General features: G+C 40.8%; 1 protein-coding gene across 2 annotated transcripts in view; it reads left to right on the top strand.

The window, feature by feature from the left end:
- Positions 1–1,824: 1,824 nt before the first annotated feature.
- The window catches only part of stxbp6 (syntaxin binding protein 6 (amisyn)), a 55,691-nt gene continuing 35,328 nt past the window's right edge, over positions 1,825–22,187 (top strand). Inside the window, exons 1-2 of one of the 2 annotated variants that reach the window (XM_051387523.1) lie at positions 1,825–2,182; positions 10,803–11,023. In XM_051387523.1, the coding sequence (XP_051243483.1) occupies positions 10,870–11,023 (154 nt within the window). In that variant the 5' untranslated portion in view covers positions 1,825–2,182; positions 10,803–10,869. The remainder of the gene's footprint in view (positions 2,183–10,802; positions 11,024–22,187) is intronic. The other variant, XM_051387532.1, reaches the window with a different exon arrangement.

The raw sequence follows: 22,187 nt of genomic DNA, 5'->3' as shown, positions 1-22,187 counted from the left end.
AAATAAGTTGTATTCGTAAGTGAGAACATAATGACATCTGCTATTAATACAGCTGGTCTTATGTGCTTACAATGGCACTGACACCTTACAAGGACTTAGGTGTTGCAGGAGATTAGCACAGAAAAGCTAGACAGCCTGTAAAAGACAAACTCCTGCTGAAATGTTTTCACTGAAATTAGAAACATTCATGTTTAATTTCAGAACAGCAGTTTTGTAAGCCACAAATTGTTTATCAGTCATTATGCTTTTTCAGCTGACCCGCAGACATATGTACAACTGGTCACCTGCATTGCCTGACAAATAACAATGGCTTAAATACTCATCATATTCCCTCTGCAACATGCTAATGATCAGCTGCAAAAGGCCCAGAGGCAGAGAAACAGAAGCGCATAAAACTTGAACTATCTCAGATGAGCCAGCGCCGTCCAAGTCTCTTCAAAATGAAGACAGGGCTTATGAAAGGAGCCAAATCAACCAGGAGAGGAATTAGAGCTCTGTAGGGAATTTGGATGACTCACAACCAGCCAAGCAAAACATCAGACACAATCACACACACAGACACACACACACACACACACACACACACACACACACACACACACACACTTACACACTCACAGTCCCACTGCCTCTGTGTGTGAATTCCCAGGGAACAAATTTCTGTTGGCATGGCTGTAGAAACAAAAGATGGTAGTCAAAAGCTGCTGGCAGTTTAGGGCAGTCTTGAAAATTGACACCTCCCATACATCCAGCAGGGATTTGGAAAATGTTCAAGTAGTGTGGGCCTGTCTAAACAAGTAATTCAAAGAAGTTAGGCCACGTTTTTTTTTTTTATAGTAATCTTGGGGAAAGCCCTAGTCACTGTTCATTAAATCATATTGTGGGACGCCTACTATCTGAGATATTTAAGGTCTGAGTCACAGAGACAGGGTAATAACACTATAAAATATGGCTTTAACCACAATTATAGTCCAAATTACAGCATATCCTCATAAGTATCCTTGAAGTCTCTGTTATAAAGCCAGTAACCTGGCATCATAATCAGGTAGCGGTGGACTGTCCAAGCAAGTCATTCTACACCAAGTGACCCTGGGAATTCCCTAGTTGTTGATTTACAGAGACAAGATAATAAAGACCATTATTGTTAACTTTTCACCAGTTATAATAGTTCCATAAGGACTCAATTTGTCTTTAGTATGAGTCCGGTCTTGGTAGTGTAGAATTGTCTAGACAAAGAAGTTAAACTACTTTGTTTTAATGGTGACCTTGGGGAATGTTGTAGTTACTGAACTTATTCACTGAGTTATTGTGTGGGATGGCTACTATAATCAGAGATATTAAGGTGTGAGTCACACACACACAGACACACAAAGTTGCCACCATTTTAGACTAATAGTTAATATCCCCATAGGGGCTGAAAGTATCACTGTTAATATAAGTCAAATAACCAGTTAGAAAACAAACAGTAGGCTATATTTAAACTCTTAACATGTGCCTATTGGGACTTAATGTAGCTTACTGTATGCATGTATAGTGTCCTTGTAAATGCGCTCTAGTTTTCATAAAGAAAATAATGTGACTTTTAGCTTTTAGGGAGCCTATACTTTGAGTCCTAAATCCCAAACCAGGCTGCTGCTTGCAAGCGTCACAAGATGGAAAAGTATGGTAAATAAAAAGGTTTTATGACTTCACTATAGCCCATAAACAGCCACCCAACGCCAGCATTTATAACACTTAGCGTGGGTATGCTCTTCAAAAGAAACTCCCAGCTGTTGACAGTATACTCCCAACACAACACGCAGATGTGGAATTGCGTGGTGCTACGTGGTCCTGTGACACTGTACGTGATTGGCGGGAGGGTTCGTGTGTCTGACTGATTGGGAACCTGCTACTGGTCCCCCCCACACACACACACACACATACACACACATACACTGAGCTGCAGTCAGACGGACACAGTCTCTCCGCCGACGCGGCAGCAGAGGGGAAAACAAACTCTTTCTCCCGTCGCCTAGAAACCAACAACGGTCGGTAGAAGTGAGGTTTTGCGACGGGATGTTAAACCCGAAATGCTACTGGTTAGTCTGAGAAGACAGCTAACAGCGAGGAAGAGACTGCCCGGAGTGGGTGAACTGTGACAGCAGCTGGACTCGCACGTGGAAAGCAACGCCGAAACACGTCGGTAAGTAACGTTAACTCCAAACTGCACTTGTGTTTTACAAAGTTTAATTGATGTTTCTTGGCACTCGAGCGGGGTTGTGTTTGTTTTTCGCGTTATTGATAAAGCCACTGGCGTTTTTTTACTGCGTCAACAACCTTTCGGCCACTTTGCGGTTAAAAATCAGAACAAGTGTGCGCGCGCTCGTTTGGCTTATTAACTGTCAGTGCGCGTGCCGGTGTTGTACTATCAAACTAAACCTGTAAACCCTCGCGTCGTTATTGTGAGATTGGATGTTTTTACAGATGTTTCCACTGGGCTTTCGGAAGCAAACTTGGTGATGAAGTGTTCCCGCCTTTGCTTTGACAAAATTAGGATGATTCAAGCTGATTTACTGTTTTTTTTTTTGTTGGTTTATGATGTCCACGAAGGTGAACCGCGCCTCCCGGTTTTTGGAGCTGTCCATAAACAGAAAGCTGCGGTCACGGTGTGTTGAAAAGAAAAATAAGTACATTCTTGCTTCAAACCTGTTTAAATCGCACGATATTTGATCGGAACAAGTTTGGCCCCCGTCCTCTGTATGACTAGGAAGTGCAAATATTCCAGTGAAATTCCTGTAAACCCAGACAAGTGAATTTGGGTGTTGTCCAAGTTGAATAGCTGCGTATTATGAGTGTAGGCTGCGCTTCTGTATCATCAGTCTGTTTGCTCATGTCAAGCAACACGAGGCACTTATTACAAGATCATACAATCATCACATGATGTCTCAAAGCATTATGGTCCCATTTTAAAGCTCTGTAAATGTGATGATGGTGTTTTGTACTGCTGCGTATGGGACCATATGCAGTGAAGTGTTGATCATCCCTGATGCTGGTGTTTTCCCCAGCGGAAATAATCAATATATTTGATCAGCATTAAATCTTAAATGTTAAGTACATCATTCGGATCATCATTGGCAGTTGCTTTGCTCTTAATGTGACAACACTCAGCAGTCCTATAACCAGTTTTTTGGTGCTGTTTTAGAAATAAGTTTGGTGTACTAGGCAGCTGCTTAGCCTCCCCCAGGCGCCACCTGGGTGCTCCAAAACAAGCAAATTACAAGTTGATGTCCTCAGGAAAAACCCCTTGCTTTTCCTAAATGGCATCTTGCCTGAAAGATCCTTGTTTTGGCGGGATGGGATGGAGCAGTTTTTACATTATTATTCTCGTCTTCACATTGATCAAATGTGGAGTCCTGTACTTTGTTTACATTTTATTTACCATGTATCTTGTTTTTGTTAGAAAAAGAAACCACATTTACGTTTTCTTTCACTCGTTTTGTCATTATTTTCTTCTACTTAATTATTAGGTGTTTTCTAGGCACCAAAACACTAGGTATAGCTCTTTGCCAAATCTGAGGATGGAAAAAAGCTAGTTGTGTTTAAACGGTATCTCTGAAGAGCAATTACCACATGTCTCCACTGCTGTATCTCAGTGACAGGTTGGGACGAAGAAGGCAGTTTGGTTCAGATAAGGTGTGAGGTTCCTAATCTTACCCCTCTGCCTCCCAATGGTATTAGCTAACCCACTTAGGCACTTACATTAAAATATAGCGTCTTCTTTATGCAAGAGTTCAGGGCTTAATTTGCTGTGGCACACCATAAAAGATAAGCTTATACCTTTCCCCATACTTCAGTGTCCAATTACAGTCAGCACAGTGCAAACTGTCGAGCTGGCTCCCTCCCTGTGTGTCCACCACCTCGGCGTGTTCTGCTGCAAGAGAGGACAGATATCCTTGAAGGCAGACATAAAAAGCCTTGTTTCTAAAGTGGATCATATAATGAGAAGAGGAACAAAAACCAGCCTGTCAGTGTTTCTGACAAAATTACACTAAGATCTGGAGTCTGGATGCCCTCCCTGCATTACAGAAACCACGCTCTCAGTGCTATAGTCATAGCTACACCTCTGTTTTGCAATACATTTAATGGAGAAGTAGTAAAGTTAGTTTGCGTCAGAATTTTTGCTAGTTTTTGCTGTGTATATCATCCAAATCTATTATTTTGGTCATGTACACTGACATAGTGATTTTGCTTTATCTTATCCTTATGCAAATTAATTGTACATTCACTTTTGTATTGTTAATGCTGCAAGCCATTGCCCCAGTATCTAATTGAGTCATTGTGTGTTATGATAGCTGCAGCTGTATTTGAGACATGTATTTGTTAAGTGCTCCATGTTTGCTTTTATGCTATTTACCCACCACTGTTCGTTCCCTCCCAAATGTTTTATTGCCAAAGGATGCCGGGCTATAAAGGATGAGCTCATCTGGGGGCCTGGCATCATGTCATTAATTGATTCACGGTTAGCTCATGCCTCCCTGACACTATATAACCTTCACTAGCAGCTATGTCACCCAGGAAAATGGATGGGTACTCTTTCCTTTTTTGAAGGAAAATACTAAGATCCTATTCAACAAGCTGCTTTGATGAAGAGCTATTCTTCTTTTTGTGATCAATGGCCTCTATATCAGCGTTTACCTTTTGTCCCTCAATATACAATGTACATTAGTTTCCACAACTCACATTAGAGACATAAATTAATGCGGCAGGAAGAAACAAGAACAAGGAAATTATGAAAAGGATCTTAAGCCAAAATGTTTTTTCTCTTCTCTTCTCCCATTCTACTCCTTGAAAGTGTGCCCTTCTCTAAGAGCATCTCAGACAAACTGCGGTAATACTCCCTCAAGAATAAAGTGGCCTACAAATTACAGTAGTAGCATCTCAGAATAGACTGTTATGGATGCTTACATGGGCTTCCCCGTTCATTATTTAAAAATCAGTTTACCTATGCTGAGCACAAACTTTATTTCCTGTTATTTCTTGTCTCGCCAACATTATCATGCACACTGTAAACTGATTCAAGCTCAGAAATACACTTGAAAAGACTTAATTTGGATTTTGTTGTAAGGGATCCAGACACCCTGCGGTTTCCAAAACAAAGCAAGGAAAAAAAGATTTTTTCAAAAGGTTTTTCACCTGAGTGTGCTAAAAAATACTGTCAGACAGTGGTTGCTGAATTTGGAGAACAGAATGGTTTAGTTGCCGCACTGCTTGTCATTGAGATAACTTAGAAAGCCTGGTGTTATTGTTGAGTATTTGAGCTTCCACTGTTTGCTGGTGCACTTTACTTGTTTTCAAACCCTGTCTTTACGTACTAGAACAGCATAGCAGATTTGACTAAATCAAGCATATTTGGAGATTTCTGGATGTCTGAGATTGGAGAAGAACTCTATTAATGAGCTTTGCTGTCTGGCATGCACATTAAGTTGGTTCTGATGGAGGGATTTGGTCTTAGATCTCCAAACTTGGACAGCTAAATCAGGCCTGAAGTCTTACACAGCTTGAATAAGCTGCCCTAACCCTGTGTTTGTTTTTGACTCCGTATTAACAAAAAGTGCTGCTGCTGTTTCTATTGTACACTGCAGCCTCAAAGTGTAGCTACCACATAGAGAGAGTGCTGTTTGGTTTTCCAAGTGCAGTTTTGGAGTAGTACACTGTAGAAATACTGCAGAAATTTTATTGGTTCATTTTCACTGGCTTTCTTGTCTTATGAAATCCCAGAGAGAGTTTTTCCTCAGCATGAACTGGAATGTGTTTTTGTACAACCTAATAATTCTCGGTGTTATTGGACCTTATCAGCCAACATAATATTTGTAACTGAAACGTTTTTACTGTGCATGTCAAGACTGAGTTTTGTCTTTGTAGCTCGATGATGCACTAATGTAGTATTTGATTTGAACACATCACGGGCTGACACCACAAAAACAGCAGGGTCGACAGCGTAATCTCTTATTTTCTGAGAGGTAACATTCACCATCTGTTCACGGGGCAATGTTGGATACCGCTCGTTCAAAGTGACACTGTCGTGTGACATCACTCTCTAAAGATGTAATCTGTGAAGATGTGTGCCCTGTGGGAGGTTTTTCTGTAAAATCAAGGCCTTGCACAGGGCCATGAACCAACATGAAAGACATGCACAAGAGGCTGCAGATGAGGCGTAGTGTTTTATTTCTTTCATACATCTTTTTAGAGTGCAGTGTGGAATGAAAGGAACGACTTTGTCTTTGAAAGTTTCCAAAGTCAGTCAAACGTGAGTGGGAGGAGTAGATGCAGGCAATGACTTTCCTCTAGACGAGGATTATATTATCTGTTTGAGTTCGTTACCTTGCCAGATATCATTATGTTCCAAATTTGCAGTGCATTTCTTTTGTACACCACACTGATTCAGCTAAGGTTTAGTCTACACCCCAACTGCAAGTGATATCTCCCACATTGCCTTCCCTGTTGTTCTCTGCTGTTGATAGACGGCCTGTAATTTCTTGTCTTTTTGCCGTCTTACCACAAGCAAAAATGCTTGTTGACACACCTGTACAGTGCACCTGTATGTGTTTGCTGAACGTGTGTATTTTAAGTTTATCACTAAGAATCTCTCAAATACGATACATGGTGCTTCAGAAGTCTACTGTACCAGCTGAATGTCTTTTTATAATATTAGTGGTAGATTGGTCCCAAAAGCAAACTGCTCTTTCTGTTATTTCAATAAATACTTTCCACTGGGTTCTGCAATGCAGGCTCTGCGCAGAAAAGGTATTTTGAAGCTTTCCCATAGTTAAAGCTGTCAGAATCCAAAAGGAAAAATCTCAGATATAGGCTATAAAGTTACCGATAAGATATAATTCACATCCAGTGGTGGGTGTTAAGATATGATATAGCACAAAAATGTGTTTTCTCATGCTTATCACTCTTTCTGATTCATGCATGCATGCACATACATGCCTAACACCTGCCCTCACCTTAACTTAAACCTAATTCTGTTGTTGCTCTCATGGTCTAAAACTAAGATAGGACACACACACACACACACACACACACACACACACACACACACACACACACAATATACAAAACCTACGTTACTGTCACAGTAGGTTTCAGCACTCCTTCAGTCTGCCTTAGCTCACTAATCCAAATCAATACTGTAGCTCACTACTTAATATCAATGTAATCAAGATCCTATGGCTCACTATCTAAGTAGTTCTCACACCAGCTGCCAACATTTTAATTACACGAGCAGCAGAGTAAATATACTTGGAAATTCCTCTCTAGATGGATTTTTTAGTCTGTGCCAACTGAAGGTCTGGCTTTAGTTTTTGTCTTACCAAAAAGGAAATTAAGGACATGTTCAGTTCAGTGTGATAAGGCCCATATCATTCACCTGGAGAGCAGCACTGTGTCGAAGCTAAAATAAATGGCTTTGCAGCTGACTCAAAGGCCGCACTCCAACGAGGTCCCAGGAGGGCGGTGAGCACGGACGGAACGGATTTCACATTAACACGCTGGGACCAAGGGAATGACCAGGAACAGTGCTGCTCCTTCAACTGCTTGGCAATACACAGCCACAGTTAATGAAGTGTTTTTGAAAGGGCCTCTGCTTGGAAATGGGGTGATAAACACAAGTAAAATATATGTACCTCGTTTTCACTGCCACAGCAGTTCCTTGGCTGTGAACATTGCATAATACTGCTCAAAGTCAAGCCATAAGCTTTGCATTGTAGCTGGCTACATTTCACTGCCTAGAGGCTCCTGTCTGCCTCCTCCTCCTCTTCCTCCTCCTTGTTTTCTTCCTCACATCCCCCATCCCCTTATCCCTCCTTCTCGTCATGCTTCAGTGGGCCACCTGAGGGGGGATATGGGCTCCCCTCTGCCTGGTGACAGCTTGCAGGGAGACGTGGGCAGCCTTCGCAGCTGGAGGAAGTCGGAGAAGAGTGAGAGATGCTACGGATTAGGGCTTCCACAGAGAGGAACTCCGCTGGGCTGATTTGCTACTAGAAAACAACCAGTGACATTTTTCAACAATTAACCTTGACTTTCATTTTACGTTTGTTTTCTTCGTTGTACCATCCAGTAATTGAGAAGGATAGGACACACAAAAAGGTTAGATACTATGGCGAATGGGTGAGCTCATTTGGGGCAATTACTGTGTGTGTGTGTGTGTGTGTGTGTGTGTGTGTGTGTGTGTGTGTGTGTGTGTGTGTGTGTGTGTGTGTGTAAACAGTCTGTATTGTCAAAATGTGTAAAAGCACTGGAAGCTCTGTTAGAGAGTTTTAACTACCATCCTTGGTGTAGATTTAAATGCTAAATAGATTCAGAGCTGACCATAGAATATTGAAATATATTCAGAGGACATGATGTCAGCACTTTTGAACACTTTTTAGTGGTGCTCTATTTGTGCACTTTGAGATTTGACTAGGACAGTACAGGTCTTGCAGTCTTCATCAAAGCTCAGTTTGAGTTTACAGTATGAGTAAATGCCTGGCTCGCTTAAAAGGCTCTGATTAAACAAGCTTTCCTGTCTTTGAGAGAGGGTTGAGGGCAAAACAACGTTGTGCCTTTTGACCAAGGGTGTCATATTTTTATAGCGAAGTTTAAATCTATTTTGTTGCCAAGTGTTGGGATGTTGGACATCTCATCCAACAAAGGCATATTTATTAGCCTCTTTAATTACTCTCCACAAAATCTTGGCCCGGGTTTTTGTTTACTGTAAAGTCTTGCATTGCTGAGAGAGCAGAGAGGAAGGGAGATGGATAGAAACAGAGGATATTCAATACGATCATTAACTGGCGAAAACAGAAACAAGTGCCCAAAACGAAGTTTGTAAATGTCACTCTAATTCCAGTGAACCTTCCATATGTCTATCTGGGCCTTTTTTTTTTTATAGGCGTTAGCTTGAAAATCTGTACAACATAATGGAATACAGAAACCATACTTTTCTACCTTTTATAATGTAAAAGTTTTGCGAGTGACTGTGTCAGAGGTGATAATTTAACACCTTTTGTCAACCCCCTGTGCACATTACACACATTATCTTTGGCTGTAATGCAATTCAGTATGAAACCACCACTAAATGCCGTCTCAGAAATTACCATAAAGCTGACACACTAAACAAAAATGTAACAATAATAGCTTCATAAAAGTACTTAGAGCAGGGGTATTTATTAGAGTGCATTATACTGTAGCCATGTTATTGTCTCCAAAAGCTTTTATGTTCCACTGCTGGTGAGTGTTCCTTCTGGCCTGACGTAATCCTACTTTTAACAATGACCACCAGTCAACAATGGCTGCCTTTCAGTCACTAAGTTTGGGGGTGGAGAAGTCTGCTTGTGCACTTTTTTTACTGCCCATGTAAACCTTGTACTCCTGCAGCTTTTGCTTTTAAAATAATCAGTGAATGAAACGTCCCGTCTCCACTTGCTTCTACTCAGCTGCAGAGCACTCATTTTAAAGCCTGCTGCACTGTCTGAAAACAACTTGGTGGTCTGTTGTTTATTAGCAAGCCAGTTTGATGAAGGCATTGTTTTGCAGTCTGGCTTGCTTTGACTAATTCATCGACTGGTTGAGACTGACAGATGGATAGGTTCATCAGGGTGGCCTGTGTGGTGTGTGGTATGTGGTTGTGAATGCTTTTGCATATTTCAAGTGAATGTGTGTGGTTGAGGAAATGATTAAGCTCCATAGTCCTCATTAGACCATTTGGACCTAATTAACCCAATTCTTTATGACTCTCTTCTGCATTTAAGCCCAGTTAGGCCAACTAAGCACAGTTTTCCCTGACACCTTCAGGCATGTATCTTGTGGTATATTCCCAGTCACCAAGAAATAAATTCACTTGTAGACATTGGTTTGTAATAACAGAAACATGATTGCTGCTCTGTATCAGTGAGACTTACCACTACTCTTAACAGCTTTAGCTGAAGTCATATCATCTCTGTGAATGGCACTGCTTCCAAGGAGAACATTGGCAAAGCATTTAGAGATAGAGTGTGGAGACTGCCTTCAACACACAGAGACGCAACCATTCTGACTCTGTCATTTCTTTAATGTGCTATACACTGTGAGAGTGTACAAATTCAGATTTTGTGTGTGTGTATTTTGGAGACTGAGGGAAGTGATTTGCCCGAGGCCGAGGCTGTGAACACACGACTGTTAACTGTTCTTTAACAGAATGGTTTCTCCGGCTCACTTCATGCCACTGTGTTTATCAAGAGTTAATTCACCCACATTACCAATCACTTGCCTGTAGTGTAGTGGTTCCCAATCTGAGAGCAGAAATACCCCAAAAATGAATCAAGAAAAAACATTTTCTGCTACTGAAAATTGTATTTTTCATACTTTTCTCAAATACAAAATACCAACAACGGGCTCTGCGCTGCATAATTTGAATGAACCTCCCACCTGTTTGTGCCTCTCATCCTACCTGTGCACTGCTCTGGGCACCAAAGTACCACATAGATGGCCAAAGAGAATTTCAAGGTCAGAAAAATAGTGGTCTGACTGCTGCTTGTGCTGGTAGTTGCGCTGACACAAAAATAGGGCCCTTCATATTAAGGCACAAAAATAGCCAAAGGAAACAAAAGTTGTTTATGTCAAAACATAGACAGATAAAACGCAGTCTGGATGGTCAGATAACAGTAGAGGCAAGTTAAAATGTTATTTTGTTGTTTGTGTTTTTTGTAATTTAGGAGACTTTTGGAAAGTGAGACTTTTTTTTAGCTTAGTCCATCTTCTTTGCTAATAAAATTTTTTCCTTACCTTTTTCTCCTCTTCAGTGAAGAGTGGATCTTGTCCTCTCCACTTTAACTGTTCGCCAGCTGTTCACCCCTGCCTACTTCAGAGATGAGTGCCAAATCAGCCATCAACAAGGAGGTCTTCATACCCCACGATGAGAAGATGCTTGCTGCTGTGCAAGTAAGGCGGAGGACCAAGAAGAAGATCCCCTTCCTGGCCACTGGTGGTCAGGGAGATTACATGACCTTCATCTGCCTCTCAGGTCAGAGGACAAATTCTCTTCTCTTCTCTTCAGTTCTCTTCTCTTCTCTGCTAGATTTGTTTGGGTTGAAATGGCTTTTCTATGTTTGTCTATGTGTGTGTATGTGTTGGTTGTGCTGTTGCAAACTAAAGTCACATTTCAATACGTCTCCACTAATTCTCTCACTAATGTTCACACTGATGAGCATGTTTACGTTTTCTTCTGCCAATAGGATGACACGCTAACTCAATTTACTGCTGGGCTTTAGGTCAATCCTTTAAAAATATATTAGATTTAAGCTGAATAAATTTAAATTGAATAATTGTCTCAGCCGATATTGAGGTTTAAATTATTTTGTTTTTTCCCCTGTTTGAACATCAGCTGAGATATTGCTTGTTAATTCAATTAGCCATGCATATTATTCATGAAGAGAATAGCTAGAGCCTATTCATTTCAATGCCAGCAGAAGTGCTTATGAAGATCAGTGACATCTCTTAATCCCACCATTTTAATGTGTATTAAACTCTTCTTTGGCAGCAGCAGATCACATCACTAAAAGTTCAGAGTTACTTAATGGTGACTGAGGGATTTAGAGTCAGTACAGCACAAAGGCCAATACAGTCTCTTTGTGTGTGATTCACATTTAAGGTTGCCTTCCAGTTTTCTAGCTACAGTGTTTACACTCTTAGGCATAAACACATAAAGGCCAGCACAAGTCACAAATTAACCACAGGTTTCTGAAAACGGACACTGTTCATCTGAAAGGGTTCTGATGAGTCATTTCTCTTTTGATGTGGAAATGAGTATCTGTTGATATTCACTTGTTGTAATGCTAGTCTGATCATGTCCCCAGCAGCAGCCCTCACCTCTGTGCCCCGTTTGAGCTCTGCTGCTCCAAAATCTATTAATGTCACTGAATGTACTAACTGCTAAGGCTGCATGGTGTAATTGAAATGCATAAATTATATTATCTTGTAGCCTCTTTGAAACATTTTAGTAATGATTAGAACAGAATACATGACTATAAATGGAGATTTGTCTTGAGTGGAAAGCTGTTGGTCAGAATCCCAAATGTGGCTGTGAAAATTGGTGGATCGGCAAGAAGGTTTTCTTGCCTTTGAGTCCTGCCCTCTTTATATTCTTTGATTCCATCTTTATTTGTTTGTGTCTTTGTAATCTTGACAATGATAATCTTGCTTTACTCTTTTTACCATTGCCATGAACAAGAACACATGGAACAGTACACAGGAGCAAATAATGCATTTTTCCCATTATCACATATCAACACTACCACAGCCATCATTAGGACTGTAGAGGCAAAGTGATTTGAGTGTTGTTTTTCTGCAGAGCATCCATGTGTGAACACAGGGGAACCATGTATGCCCCTGGGTTAGCAAGCAGACCCCCGACTGATGTCTTTCAGCCAAGACACCATGTCCATGGGGGACCAGCTCTGTTTATTATCAATTAAAGTGTTGGAAAAAAAAAAATTCACATCATAATATACCAGGGCCCACGTTGTTGTTTTTAAGTTACTTGTTGTGTCCAGCCAACAGTCCAGAGATCTTGTTTGATTTACTGTGATATGAAACAGAAAAGCAGTAAATTGTTCCATTTGAGAAGTTGAAATCTTTGCAATTGTTTGGCCCTTTCACTTGATAAATGATTTAATTGATTAATCAGTCATTAAAATGATTGGGAAGCAGGATGTCCCGTTGTCCCGGGGACAATAAAAATAGCACCTGGGAGATACCGTGCGTGGGTCAATTCTGGGACAGTAGAGAAATGTTGGGAGCGAGAGGCCAGTGTTGCCCACTTGGTGACTTTCTCACTAGATTTAGCGACTTTTCAGACCCCCTTAGTAACTTAGCATTTGGAGCACATTTGACCTATTCTCACATAATCTCTATAGTTCGTTGGAGCTCGGAGCTTCTCTTTCACTCTTTCTCTCCAAATCTCTGGATTATGGTGTTCTTACAGCTTATATGTAAATAGTTTGTTTGAGCTTGTAAATATTTAAATAGTTTGTTTGATCTTTTTCCTCCCATTGTAGATTTAATAAAACCCCTGTAGTGAGTTTGTGATTATTTGGCTGAATAATAATGTGGGTGTGACAGGTTTGCATTTGCACTGCAGTTAGCAGTGATGCATTTATAGGGAGTTTATTTTGTTTATTAAAAGCCAAGAGAGCTTGTGGCCCATAGGGAGCTTACCACTTTTCTCCAAACTAAACTACGAAGGGGCGAAAATATCAGCAATCGCTGGTTGTTGGACACTGTTTCCCATTAATAACCTATACTATGGTGCGCCGCCGTGGTCTGATATCCCCTGCGATAGTTTCATAAGAACCAAAAATATTTTTACACTTCTCCCTATCATTGTGTTTTGTGCTGTTGCTTGTGCATTTAAGATGAGATGTGTGTGTGTGTGTGTGTGTGTGTGTGTGTGTGTGTGTGTGTGTGTGTGTGTGTGTGTGTGTGTGTGTGTGTGTGTGTGTGTGTGTGTGTGTGTGTGTGTGTGTGTGTGTGTGTGTGTGTGTGTGTGTGTGTGTGTGTGTGTGTGTGTGTGTGTGTGTGTGTGGGGGTGTGTGTCAGTCAGTGTAACTGGAACAGATACACTGAATGACTGAGGCAGGGCATTCTTAAATCTCTAGTGATACATTGAAGAGTAGCCACTTTAAGCTGCCATGAAGTTGCTATCAGTGGAGGATTTCTACCCCGGATCTCTGCATCATCTGGTTGGAACAAGAGAAGTTTGTTACAGTCAGTGACTCCAATCTTGCTGTGAAGATGGAGAGGCCTAATGTTGGACTGTTTGACTAAAGGGATTGTGGGCTGTTGCATTCTTACTTCATTTACTTTTTTTTATAACCCAGCTGAATAGGTGTGTCTTCTGTTTTGCTGGGGAATGTAAGTGGGTGTCATGGCTGTCTGTGTTTTGCATTGGTTTGAGAAAACAAATTGCCATTTACCATCACCACGCCATCTTTTCTTATTATGAGCAGAAACATCGGGCTGTTTCATCCTTGTGTTGAAAAAAGGCATTTTTAAAGAAGGAACATTTTAGCATCCCTTTATACTTCGAAGTACAATATTGTGTATGTGTGACTAGATTTGGAGACATAATGTTCTAAAATAAGGTTGCACAGTTAAGGGCGACTTCTACCATCATCACAATCACCCAAGTTTCTATCCTGCCATAGACAGCCTATTAAAAGTTTTTGGCTGTCTGCTCTACTTTCAGTCTCCTGACTAAGCTGCTGTTTTGTATCACATGTGGGAGCACAGTAGTGAAGGCCAGCACTGTTGCATAGTTCACTTAGTCATGTGCCATTTCTTTAAGCCAGCCAAGCATTGTTCTGAGTTGTTTGTGTGTGTGTGTTACTGTGTGTGTACTGTATAGCCAAACCATGAGTGTGAAACCAGGCTTCACCTCCCAGCGTATTTGAGATACAAGGCTGGTGTGTGTGTGACTTAGTGTTCAGCTTGTGTGTAACTATGTGAAAGTACTGTGTATATACTAAAGGGTGGGGGGATGGGGGTCCCTGACAGTCTCATGGCTACAGTAGCAGATAGTTGAGGCCTGAGGACCATACAGTGGCAGAGTTATGTAATCTGTGGTATGTCACGGCTAAAGGAAGCCTACAGAACGAGGAGCTGTGTTGTATAGACAGCCACAGGTGCTTCACTCTCAAGCTGAGCAGTGTGCCAGGATGAAACACCAGCCCATCACTGGTGCTCTAATTCTAGGATCATATGCTGTAATACTGTCATAAGATCTGACAGAGTACAAGAAATACCAGATATCAATTATTATGACTTGTATTAAAAATACCCTTACTTGCAGTTGTGAAGTTTCTTTTCTGTTTGGAATCAGTCACTCCTTTCACAGGCATGTTATAAATAATATGCAATTGACCTTGTAACCGCAGCACTCAGTTTGAGCTGTCTTTTCAGTGTGGGTGAGTCTTTGAATTGGTTGTTTGTTGAACACATGGCTTTTTGTCTTATCTTACTATCAGTGGAACAACAAGGACTGGACAGCTGCCACTTGTAGCAGTGCTTCTTGTTTCAGAATTACATGTGGCTCCAAGAAAACAGGACTGGTTTGGCTTACATTGTTGTTTGGCTTCAGGGTGAAATCTTGGACATCAGTTGTATGTCAGCAAAGCAGAACAATAATATTATTAAATTCCCTGTAGCAATAAACACACTTCTGTCCATGAGGCCTAAAACAGTAGTATCTGCATTTACTTTTTGTTGGTTCATTATGTCCACTTTGCTTTGCAGTTTGCTGTCACAGTCGGGATCTTAGTCTTCTTTCGAGTTAAATCTGATTGTCCTGATTCCTGTGTGTTGATTATGGTAAACATTTTCTGTATCATGATGTCATGATGCATCATTTCCTTTCTATTTTTCTAGCTGTCCATTGTCATTTATTACAGATGAATTTCAGATTATGTTTGATAACTGCTCATTATCAACATTATTGAACATTGTCTGACAGCTCTGTTAGCTCTGCATTACTACCAGAAGAGATGAAGCCTTCAAGCATAGTTACTAGAAGTGCATAATAACTTGTTGCCATAAGACAAGACTTTGTCATATCTGACTTATTGCACCAAGTATGGTACAAAACCAAACACACTCTGCTGTCTTGCTCTGGCTTCACTTCACCTCTGTGACCAGTAGATGCTCCTAGCCTGTGCTGTGATGACATTTCTAAGAAGTCTTTGATCTTATACACATGCATGTTCACACAGAGATACTCAACTGCACATAGAAATGAATGTTAACTCCTTCACAACAACATCAGGCGTTTTGACATAGGAGTGTGCTGGAGCGAAGCCAGGACCTTAACAAGTTGGTTAGAGCTTTCTCTTTGATCACAGGGCTTCATGTGGTGCCTTTATGGCTGGACCTTGGGGCTGCATCACTGGACCGCCCATAGAATGTTTGCAGAGAGATTTGAGGCCAGATGAGCTAGATAAAACACTGCGAAAGTTCACTGGAGCAGCCTATTAGTATACGTGGTTTTCATAAAAATGTTTCTTGTCTGAGAGGAAAACACATTTTTCTTCCCCTTCCCATCCAATTTCTCCTTCGAGCAATCCTCAGGATTTTCAACACCTCCTTCTGCCCTTGTTGTTTACAGCTGGGTGTTTTTCTACGTTGAAGTACTACAAGTTTTTGGGGGGGTTTAGTGAAGGAAATGAGAAGCCATCGGTTGGTTTCTGAATTATATTAGGGAATACCATCCTTTTTATTTCGACTAACCAATGTTGATCTTGATATTGATATTTGGGATATGATGTTTACATGTGACATGAGAAACATGGGTATTCAAATCCCTTATACATGATTCTAATAGTATCCAAGTTTCTCAAAACCTTACCAGGATACTCCAAAAGCGCAATAAGAAGCAGGATACTTGTGCGCATGTGAACAAACTCATTGTTGTTTTGTTTAATATGTGAATTTTCATGTGGGAAGCACATGTTTATGGGTGTATTCATACATTTATGCGGGCATGTTATTTTGTGGGTTGGTTTACATGTTTAATTGTATACGTAGGTTGTGTATTGCGTACATATGTGATGTGCTGAGAACATCATGCTTGTGTCTTTGTGTGTTTGTGTGTGTGTGTGTGTGTGTGTGTGTGTGTCACTCCTAGTGTGCATCTGTTGTTTTGATGTCGTGTTTATTTATTTTTTTTGTTTGTTTTTAATGTTCAAGCTCATTCTCTGTGACACCTTTTATACATTGAAAGTTGAACAACATAAAGTAGAAATGATGCACATCATTATATGATACAGTGATTCTTCAATTTGAATACTTTTATCTTGAGCTAGTGACTTATCTCAACTGTATATACTACAATCACTCCCATCTACCTTGCACCCATGTATTAACTGTGAGCCCTCTTTGTTGGAGGGACAAAGACCTCTTACTTTCTGTCAAAGGAACACATTCAGTGACAGTAACAGAGCTCTTTATAAGTGTTCTCTCCAACGACATGTAGAATATAAATTCGTCAGTTACCACACCAGTTTGTGTATTACTTTCCACTTCACCCCATGCATCATCAGTGGTCTTGAGGTTATTGATTACATTGTGAGATGGATGGGCAAGCAGATCGTGTAGCTCACTGGTATATTAAGCTGTTCTGGCCAATCAAAAAGTCATATCAGTTTTGACCTTGGTTACTGAGTCCAAAAACACATCAGTCAGAGTTTCCATATTGAAATACATACATTTTAGATTGTGGGTGTGTTTGCCAAGGTTAGCCCATCCTTGTAAGTCCAGAGAGAGTCAGAAATGATTAACATACAGTATTTATCTGGGAGGTGTTAACACTGACACTGCTGTTAACGCTGCCATTAAACAGATTTCATTGTTGGGGCGATGTACAGAAAAAATACATACACTTTTCTCCATTAAAAATCCCTGCAAAAATGAACAAAGGGGACAACTTCAAGAATTACAGTCAATACCAGAGTTGGATCCAGAATATTCATCCATAACAGTGGATTGGTGGGACCATAATGTGAAAATGTATTTCTGGCTTCACTACTCCAATTGACACATTCAAAGACAGACATTTAGACAGATACCAACAAACAGAATAGCTTTTAAAGACTGTTTATAAGGCATTTTTTTCTTAAACGGCTAGTTCTTAGCTGTTATTGAGCCAATAAGGTTTTGTAGATTAAACAAACAAGATAAAACGTGTTAATTAGTGAGCTTTAGAAATAGTAGTAGGACGATTTTGTTACTGTTGGACAGAGCCAGGTTAGATGTAATGGCTGATAATGGCCCTTTGATTGTAGTGAAAATTAAAATTGTTCCATTGAAAATGGCCCATTGTTGGCCCATGCTCTGTTCAACATTTTCTGGTTCTAGTTTGGTTTAACTTTTACATTGCATCTAACTGAACTTTTATAAACATTTCAGGCGGACAAATGTTTGTTAACAAGGGTAGCCTGGTGAGGTTTGTGTGGGTGGTCTGTGAAAAATGTTGCCCTCAGTGGGTTTCTCACAGGGCCAGTGTAGCAGCAGTGACTGATGCCGGCCTCCCAGTATTTACTGAGAGCAGAGACATACAGCCCACTCACACAGGACCAGATACGTCAGCATGACACTAATACCACATTCCATGTTAAAGTGTGTGTGTGTGTGTGTCTGTGTGTCTGTGTGTATATATGTGCATGCTTCCGTGTGTGCGTGCCATCCATACCAAACCCTCTTTGTATCAGCGTGCTATGGCAGTCTTTATCTAGACTAATAAGGCTCTTGCAGCAGCTCAGCTCATTTTTGTGCCAGACTACTCTCAGAAACATGAACTGTCCTCACCCCTCGCTCTCCCCCCACTCTTATCATGTCAGCCTCCCTCTCAACCCCTCGTCTCCACTCTCCTCCTGGGCCAAGATGAGGGTCCTTAGAAGTCTTGGGAAAGGCTTCCTTGCTTGAATGACCTGAGCTTAGCCTGGGAGAGGGGAGCTGAGACAACAGGTAAGAGAGGTGAAGAGGGCAGATGACAGGGGGAAAGATTGAAGAGATAGAATGGCAATCTTTCGGAAGCTTTAGACGAGTTAGCAGGAATTGACGTCACTATACACATACACTAGGGCTGTCACTACTTACTTGAACATTCCCTTGAACGTGGGAAAAAATGAAATATTCAAACTATGCCTGACCTGTGTTTACAATCTATACGAGCAACAGACTGAAGTAATTTGCCTTAGTCTATATGGTTTACATTAAAATGAATGAATGAATCATGTGTTAGTTTCATAGTTGACTTTATTTTGTTGGATTTCTACAATACCTTGTTATCTGTTCATTCAATTCAATTCAATGAGCTCATTCATTTCAGTTGTTTGGGAATTATGTGTCCTCTCTTGTGGCCCAAACACAAGGCCTGATAGCAGACAGACATTCTTTAGTTTCATCTTTTAAATCTACAGTAATATTTTTTTTGATAGTTATTGAGCTGCAGTATAATGTGTGAGCACAGATTGATTTTAGCAGCATGGGTATGGACACATTAGCCATTTGTACAGATTGTTTATTGAGACTCTTTTTTTCCACTTGCTCGTTTATAGAGCGCACACACACACACGCACACGCGCACGCACATACCCGCACGCACATACCCGCACGCGCATACCTGCACATGCACACACAGCAGGTGGAGCGGGATAGATGAAAGGCTCAGGTGCTCTGCAGGTGGACTGAGGTGTGTGTGTATGCTGGTGAGCATACAAAAAGCCTCCCTCTCAAGAGACGGGCAATGTGTTTCATCCAGTCAGAGAATGAGTGAGTGTGTGTGTGTGTGTGTGCATGTTGGAAAATCAACACATGCTCCAGTGGTTTTGACAGCTCTCTTCACAGTGCTTTCCTATACCAAAGCCAAACTGTCTATCATCCTCCTCCATCAGCCCTTCCTCTGTCATTTACCGTCCAACTCAGTCTGCTTGCCTTCTATCCAAACAACACTTTGGTTCACAGAACAAACCTACAATTTTGCTTCCTGATCTCCTCACTCACCAGCCATAGTCCTATGAGCGTTTTAGTTGCCACTGCTTTTGTCTTTGTGTGTGTGTCGTGTTTTCCAGTAGAAACATCAGATTTCTTTTTTTCTAGCAGGAATCTGATGATTGGTGTGGTGGAGGCAGTGCATGGTTTGTGGTTTGGAGCTCCCTGTAACTCTTCATTCACACTTTGGTTGCTGTTGGTGCAGCTCCACTCCTTCTTTAGGACTCTGTTTAGAACAGGAGGATTCCTGCTTACATTGAGGAGATGGAGTGGAAAGAGAGGAAGCAAGGGACTGGGGCTATTCTTTCATTGCATCTTGCATGCCTAGAGATTATATTTCACTTCAGAGAGTTATTTGTGGTTAGCTGAGGTTCGGAGCTGATTCATTTTATTATGTTTAAAGTTGTTTATAGTCATTGGGATGTCACAGTGGATTTTTTATTCTTATATGTGTAAATTTAAGTAGTTTTGAGGAAGGTTGTTCTAGTGCTCAGAATGTATATGTAAAACAATATTAAGGTAAGATTTATTTCAAAATCTAAAGAATTGCTAAAGAAAGACTTCTTAAGTCTTTTATCTGATACATTGACATGATGCTCACCTAGGGGTCCACCCACAGCCCCAGCTGTTCATTACATCAACAGAACTAGGTGTGGTCCTTCTTAACCTGAACACTTAATGACTGTTCTCTCTTGTTTTGAAAGAATTTTTTAGAGTGAAGAGGTTTTGTTTCTGGCCTCCTTGCTGGGATGTACCGTTGTTGTTCTGAATGTTGTGGAAGTGGTGATGGCACACAGCAGAATGGAATGGCCCAGGGAGATGAGGTGATGTGGCCACTAAGGGATCATTGAGGAGGTAATTATTCGAGAAGAGGACCACACCACACATGTTTTTGATACTGTGTACTCTGACCATATGTATTGGCTCAATAACAGAGCAATGACCGTGTCAACACAATTCCCTGCATACCTGTCGAAGTCATCTTCGTAGTGTTCTCAGCTTTTGTTTTGTGCAAACAAACCTTGTACCCCAGACCCTTCTTCTCATCTGTGCAGTGTGACAAAAGGGGAGGGGAGAAGGAATAGAGAGCTGTAATAAAAGAGTGAAGAGCCCAGGCCTTATAAAAGTCAGCCATCCATATAATTAACTGATGCTCTGTTCTTGTCAAGCTGAGAGACTCACCACTACACATTTAGGAAGCAACTTTAGTTAGGCAATCCAATTGACTTTCCAACACAGTATTTGGCTGTATTAAAACTGTCTCTGGAGTTATTAAAAGTACAATTGGCTCATATGAAGAAAAATATTTTTATTGGTTGAAAAATAAGAATTCATTCTTATTTCACAATGTATTGACATTCCTTGGTTATTACAGAATGTCCTGCCAGTGCATTATAATTCATTTTACAAAGCTATTTTCAATTTAGAACCAATAACAGGCCTTCTTTAGGTCAAGTAATTGCCAGATAAATGGTAAAAGTAGCCACTTAGTGTTGGGCTAATTCTAAGTCCTTTTGAAGCATTATGGTTTTTTTTAATCCCAGAAGCTAGTTTTTAGGCCTGGTCTGGCAAACAGCACTCATATATTGTATCCTGAACACTCTTGAGGCCTTGCCTTTACCCCATTAATTCAAGTCTGGATCCTCTTTGCTGGACTTGACCCCCTTTTATCAGCAACTGCATTTGACGTAGACTTGGAGAGGCAAACTTATCACAACAATGAAGTCAAAATCAATTTTCTGGACTGCTTGCTCTCCAACAACTCTCTTCTGTCAACTTGTAAAATGTTTGCAAGATGGAATTACCTTGTAGTATATTGCTTCACATTCAGCTGACATGCATCTCCACTGTTTCAGTGGTCTGTTCTTCAAGCAGTAATTGAACAGTACTTTTGTTTGTCTCTTAATGCTTCTGTGGATTTGGGGAATCAGAGTATGAATGGGCTATGAGTATGAATGAAACAAATATTTGGTCTACATTCCCCTCCAGCTTAGCCATATCCTTTTCCACATTCATTTAGTAACCTTTCTGCTGTTTCAGGGTTAAGGCTGTTGTAGTATACGGTTTTGCTGAAATCTTTTGGCTTTACTGGCAGTAGTTCATCTACAAACATTGGGTTGTTCAGTGTGAGGTGTTTGCCAGCTCCAGTTGCAACGTATTTCTTAGATATGCTGCAGAAGGGGCATATTTCGTCTCACAAGCCACAGCACTTCTTCATTAAAACACTTTAAAAAGGGAGCTTGTATTGTTCTTCCTAGCGGCCAGGGCCATCTGTCTTTCAAGACTATACAAAGGCACAAACAGAATGCTTTGGGTATGCAAGTAAATTTTCCTGTCTCTGTTTGACTGTAGTGACTTTGGTGTACTTGATTGGGTCATTTGTTTGTTTTCAAGCAAGGGAATGTAGATAATTAATACAGTGAACCTCACCTTTAGAGTAGAGGGGTCCTTCCCTTCTCTCAATTAAAGTGTTTCCAGAGTTGAGAGAGTGAATAGGTCAAAGGAAGAACCAGTGTAGGGGGATAGTGGAAGTTAACAGTAGCTATATATTCGAAAATATGTTGAAAATATTTCAACATGCTCTTTATTGAATGAAAATCAGCAAACAGGGGCTGACCAAACTGTGTAGTGTCAATTTTCCAGCCAAA

Source organism: Dicentrarchus labrax, unplaced genomic scaffold, assembly GCF_905237075.1.
Source record: "Dicentrarchus labrax unplaced genomic scaffold, dlabrax2021, whole genome shotgun sequence".
Taxonomy (NCBI): Eukaryota; Metazoa; Chordata; class Actinopteri; family Moronidae; genus Dicentrarchus; species Dicentrarchus labrax.
The sequence above is the reverse complement of the archived record's forward strand: the minus strand, read 5'-3'. Positions and strand labels throughout refer to the sequence as shown.